The sequence below is a fragment of the Hypanus sabinus genome, unplaced genomic scaffold (genome assembly GCF_030144855.1).
Source record: "Hypanus sabinus isolate sHypSab1 unplaced genomic scaffold, sHypSab1.hap1 scaffold_542, whole genome shotgun sequence".
Taxonomy (NCBI): Eukaryota; Metazoa; Chordata; class Chondrichthyes; order Myliobatiformes; family Dasyatidae; genus Hypanus; species Hypanus sabinus.
In genome coordinates, this window is record NW_026781403.1 from 176,430 (window position 1) to 182,429 (window position 6,000).

General features: G+C 50.0%; 1 protein-coding gene across 2 annotated transcripts in view; it reads right to left on the minus strand.

The window, feature by feature from the left end:
• Nucleotides 1-4,123, minus strand: part of LOC132389348 (schwannomin-interacting protein 1-like) — a 29,724-nt gene extending 25,601 nt beyond the window's left edge. For both annotated transcript variants that reach the window (XM_059961858.1, XM_059961859.1), the window contains exons 1-3: nucleotides 3,957-4,123; nucleotides 2,536-2,931; nucleotides 1,857-1,963 (exon numbers count right to left, since the gene is read on the minus strand). In XM_059961858.1, coding sequence (XP_059817841.1) covers nucleotides 1,857-1,963; nucleotides 2,536-2,916 — 488 coding nt within the window. In that variant the 5' untranslated portion in view covers nucleotides 2,917-2,931; nucleotides 3,957-4,123. The remainder of the gene's footprint in view (nucleotides 1-1,856; nucleotides 1,964-2,535; nucleotides 2,932-3,956) is intronic.
• Between the last annotated feature and the right edge of the window lie 1,877 nt (nucleotides 4,124-6,000).

Genomic DNA, 6,000 nt, shown 5'->3' on the forward strand with positions numbered 1-6,000 from the left:
AATTTCTTAATTCAACCCACAAAGATTCAACATTCTCTGACCATATGCCCCCTCTTTTTAAAGATGTAATTCCATCTCTTACCAACAGAGCCACACCACTACCTATGCCTTTCTGCCTGTCCTTTTGATACAAAGCATATCCTTCGATGTTAAGCTCCCAACTTTGGCCTTCTTTCAGCCATGACACAGTGATGTCCACAACATCATACCAACCAATCTCTTAATTGTACCACACATTCGTCCACCTTATTCTGAATGCTACATACATTTAAATACAGCACCTTCAGTCCTGCATTCTTTGCCCTTTTGAATTTTGGCTCTGTGGTACAATTTAACTCTTTGCTCTATCTGCATGTGTATCCAATCATTGGCTTGTCCGTCCTTACATTCATGTTACACCCATCATCTACTTGTAAACCTGCTGGCTCATCCTCAGCTCTGTCATCCTGGTTCCCACCCTCCTGCCATATTAGTTTAGACCCCTCCCAACAGCTCTAGTAAACTTGCCTACAAGAACATTGGCTCCCCTTGGATTTAAGTGCAACCTGTCACTTTTGTACAGGTCACACCTGCCCAGAAGTCATCCCAATTATCCAGAAATCTAAATCCCTGCTTCCTGCTACAATTCTTCAGCCACGCGTTTATCTACTACCTTATTCTGTGCATGGCAATCCGGAGATTACTACCCTTTAAGTCCTGCTTCTCAGCTTCCTTCCCAAGTCCCTGTATTCTTTCCTCAGGACTGCCTCCCTCTTTCTACTTGTGTCGCTGTGCACCGTGACTTCTGGCTGCTCACGTGTCGGTTGATCCAACAGACTTGTAAACACCACTATGGCATCCGTCTCCAACACCACCCCGGCAGCACATTCCAGGCACCCATCACCCTCTGTGGAAATAAAATATTTAACCTGTACATCTCTTTTAAATATCCCCCCCACTCCCACCTTTGTAATGGTTCCCCATCTACTGACAGGAAGATGTGCTGCTAATTGGTCCCATCTCATCGGTTGATTACACTTATAAAGTGCTATGGGACTTAATCTTGCCTTTGCCCTCCTAACCATAGCTCTATTAAACGAAAAGGATTTAAACACTTGGAATATTGTGTTCAGTTCTGGTCGCCTCATTATAGGAAGGATGTGGAAGCTTTAGAGAGGGTGCAGAGGAGATTCACCAGGATGCTGCCTGGATTAGACAGCGTGTCTTGTGAGGAGAGGTTGTGTGGGCTAGGGCTTTCCTCTTTGGAGTGAAGGAGGATGAGAGGTAACTTGATAGAGGTGTACAAGATGGAGTGGCCAACCAGAGACTTTCTCCTAGGGTGGAAATGGTTAATATGAGGGGCAGAATTTTAAGGTGATTGGAGGGAAGTGTCAGAGGTAAGTTTGATCTTTTACATAGAGTGGTAAGTGTGTGGTAAGGATGGTAGTAGAGGTAGCTACATTAGGGACATTTAAAAAACGTAGACAGACACATAGATGGTGGCGAAGAGGGGATAGACGTGGTGGGGGAGGAAGGAAGGGTTAGATTGATCTTGGAGTAGGTTAAAGGGCTGGCACAACATTGGGGGCTGAAGGGCTGCAGTGTTATGTTCAATGTCACAATCGTTTCCCCAGTTTCTGCTGGAATTCCCCCGAGGCCACGTGATTACTGGTCAGACAGGTCCATTCCTGTGACTGGCCTCAGGTGTTGGGGGGAATACTCTCTCCCTACTGCCCCTCCCTGGTCTCCACTCCTGACACAGGATGGGGCCCTCTCCTTAAGGAGGCAACACACTGCCCTGTGACCCCCCTGCCCCACTAAAGGTGCCACGAATGCTGGGTCCCAGGCGACGCTGAGGATTGGTGCTCCCTCCTCACCTGGATTCGCAGCCGATGGTGGCTCCCAACGCCTTCCAGGCCGTGCTGTCTGCCCGGTGCCAGGAGACAAGCCGCTGTGTCCCATCCGACCGCCTCCGGCCCGTGGGCTGGAATGGAAAGAGCCAGTGTCTCGGAGATGGGCAGCATCTCTTTCCGTCCACTATTCCCCTCTTTCCCACCTTCTCGTCACCGCATTTCCCACCCCAGACACCTTTCCTTCTCCCCACCCTCCCGAGATAACTTTCCTCCTCCTTCACACCCTCTCCCCAGATACATCTCACCCCTCTCTGTACCCCCTCCCCCACCTCATCACCCAACCTAGATACCCATCCCTCTTCTCCCCCGGTGCACTGGCCCTTCCTCTGGTCTGGACACCTCCCCCTCCCCAATCCACCACCCAGGTACTCCTCCCTCCCTTTCCTTTGCCCTATCTGTCCCCTCTTTGCTGCCCTCCAGCACCTCCCCCATGCTTTTCCCCAGACTCCTATATCTACCCCTACCTCTGCCCCTCCTGGTCCCAGACCTGCTCCACCCTTCCGTCCATCCCTCACTCCACAGATGCCGGCCGACCGGAGGGTTATCCCTACCCTCCACCACATCCTCCCTCCCTGGCTCCCCCATCACGGCCTGGTAGACACTTTGCCTTGTTTATAGATGCATCCCCCAGTCAGGCTCTCACCGAGGGTGGTGTCTCCATCGGCTGGAGCCGGGGTCCTTCGCGGGCTCTCCTCTCCGATTCCTGCAGCTGCAGGCCCGCTATGTGGCTCTCCAGGGCTTCCCAGTTCATGATGGGCAGCTGGCCACCGGGCTCCTCCAGCCCCAGAGCTGTGGTCCCGTCCGCTGCCTGGCCAGAGCTCTCGGTGTCCGGTGCCGGCTGTTCGTCCGGAATCCCACTGGGCGCTTCCCGGTCCGGGGCGGTTGTCGCTCCACAGCCGGAGAGATGCTGCCCATTCAGGGGGTGTCTGCACCCAGGGCTGAGGGGTGCCAGTCTGTGTCTGGCCTCTGGGTTGGTCTCGGGGTGAGGTGGGGGATTCACGAGGCGAGCAGCCCCTGCTTCCATCCCATCCTCCTAGAGCTGTGGGGAGCGGGGAGAGGAGGCCGTCAGGTCAGAGAGTGAAACCATGCCTAACGTTACAGTCACCGTCAGATACAGCAGGAAGAGGCCATTCAGCCCAACAAGCTCACAATGGATCCAATTTCTCACATTGGGCCCATAACCTCCCAGACTTTCCTTTCCATATACCTGTCAAGGTGCCCCTTAAATGTTGCAATGATACCCACCTCGATAATTTTATCCCTGACCCCTGACCTTTACCTTAATCCCTGACCCAATACCTAACCTTAATCACCAAACCGGACCTTAACCTAACACCTAACCTTAATTACTAACCCTTGACCTTAACCATGAAACCCCAACCCTAACTCCAGCCCTAACCTTAACTACTAATCCCTGACCATAACCACTAACCCCTGACCCTTAATGCCTAACCCTGACTTTAACCCCTCACCCCTAGGCTTAACCACCAACTCCTAATTCCCCAACCACCCCAAGCCCCTAACAATCCTCAATTTTCCTGGTCTGGAGAAGGTGGGTTCCAGCCTCAATCTCAGTGCACCCGCCCTTCCCCGCAGTGCTCCCTCTCTCTCTGGACCCACTTCCCTCACAACGTGGCGCTCCCTCTCCAAAGTCCCGCCACTCCTTCGCCCCGCTCTTGGAATTTTCCCGGGGAGTGTCAGTCCGGATCTGAGTCACGGGAATCTCTCCAACTCACAGCGTGGTGACTGGGGCGGGCGGACAGAGACCCAGAGAGGGAGGGAAGGTGAGGACCCACTCTATGTAACCAGTCTGAGAGAATTAGAAAGTGCCGACCACCCAACTTTAGAAGAATCTTTAAATCTATTTCGTGCTTCCAATGGCTTGCAATAAATGTCACAAGCCAAATTTCAAAACTCGCCCCGCACGGTGGGAGCTCTACACCCAAGAACTTTTTTCCCTTTAAAAAAAATTACTTATGCCAGCGTTTTAAAGTTAATTTCCTCCGCCTCCGTCTAACTTCCGGGTGCGTAGTTTCACTGGAAAGTTTCGGACTGAAGTCTTACCACAGACATTTGAGGGTCCCAGCCTGTCTGTCAGCGGCCGTTCAATTCTAAGTACAGACCGGCCACACCCAGCCAAACTCGCCCCAAACTCCAGTCGGGAGCCCTTCCTCTGGAAATCGAGGAAATCAGATTTGCCTGTTCTCCTCTCCAAATCTCCACGTCTGGACTCCTCCCACCTCGCTGATCAGGGAATAGTCAATTTCCCCTTTTTTTTTCTCCCTGTTACACCAATATAAACCAGAAACTGCTGGAAAGCAGTCACATCTGTGTGTGTGGAGAGCGAGGGCTACAGATTTGTAACAGAGCCTCTTAACACGAAAAACGGGACGAAATTAAAACGGTTTGATAGAAGACAGCAGGGGTGGTTCGAAACATCCCGGGAGGCCGCTCGGCCCGTCCCCCGTTCAATCACTCAAGAATCCACGTAGAGCTACGCAGCGTTGAAACAAGCCCTTCGGCCCAATTGATCCATGCTGACCAAGATGTTTGTCTAAACCAGGGGTTCCCGACCTTTTTTTCATGCCGTGGACCCCTACCATTAACCAAGAGGTTGGTGGACCCCAGGTTGGGAAGCCCTGGCCTAATCTAATCCCAGATGCCTTCATTTGGCCTTATCCCTTCAGACCCGGGGTTTCAACCTTTTTTTATGCCATAGACCCCAAGTTGGAAACCCCTGTTCTAAACATTCCTACCCAGCTACCTTCTAGATTTTCTGATATGTTTATTCACCAGGGAACTTTCCCAGCACAATCCTTCATTTTGGTAACTTGCTGTTAGTTCACTCAGGAAATGACTTTGTTAAAGGTGCAAGTTCTTCCTTGCTCCCAAGCCTTCCTCTATTCCTCACCCTGACCTTTTACCTCTTTCCATCTGCCTATCAACTCCCCTGGGTCCCCTCCTCCTTCCCTTTCTCCTAATGCCCACTCTCCTCTCCTGTCAGATTCCTTCCTCTCCAGCCCTTGACCTCTCCCACCCACCTGGCTTCACCTGTCACCTTCTAGTTATCCTCTTTCCCCTCTCCCCAACTTCTTATTCTGCCATCTTCCCCCTTCCTCAGCCCAAAACGTCTTACTATCTATTCATTTCCATTGAGACTGCCTGACATGTTGAGATCCTGTTGGTTTTGGCATTTTTTAACCAGTTTGTAATTTACAGTAACTTTATGATTTTTGCCCTGTAAAACAAATTTCATTATATACAGCTAAGTGATAATGAATCTAATTCTGAAGGTTTACCGTATGTAAAAAATATGCCACTTGGACATAGCAGGGACCACATACCTGAGCAAGTATGCAGATGTTGGAAATCCAAACCAAAACACAAACTGCTGGAGAAATTTAAAGCATCTATGGAAAAGAGTAAACAGTCGATGTTTAGAGCGGAGACCCTTCCGTGAATATTTGTGGTCTTCTGCTGCTGTAGCTGTAGTTCAACATGACGTGTGTTCAGAGATGCTCTTCTGCACACCACTGTTGTAACGTGTGGTTATTTGAGTTACTGTCAGCTTGAACCAGTCTGGCCATTCTCCTCTGACCTCTCTCATTAACAAGGCACTTTTGCCCACAGAACTGCTGCTTACTGGATGTTTTTTGTTCTTCATACCTTTCTCTGTAAACTCTAGAGCAGTGGTCCACAGACCCCTTGCTAAATGATATTAGTCCATGACATAAAAATACAGGGAACCCCTACTCTAGAGACTATTGTGAGTGAAAATCCCAGGAGATCAGCAGTTTCTGAAATACTCAAACCACCCCATCTGGCACCAACAAACATTCCATAGTCAAACTCACTTAGATCACATTTCTTCCCCATTCTGGTGTTTGGTCTGAACAACATCTGAACCTCTTGACCACATCTGCATGCTTCTATGCATGGAATTGCTACCACGTGATTGGCTGATTAGATATTTTCATTAACGAACGGGTGTATTGGTGTACCTAACAAAGTGACCTCTGAGTGTAAATCAGTAAATTGGTATATTATTGTCACATGTACCAAGATGAGCAGTACAGTAGGGTAGCAGTTGGTGTGTCGTTATACAGTG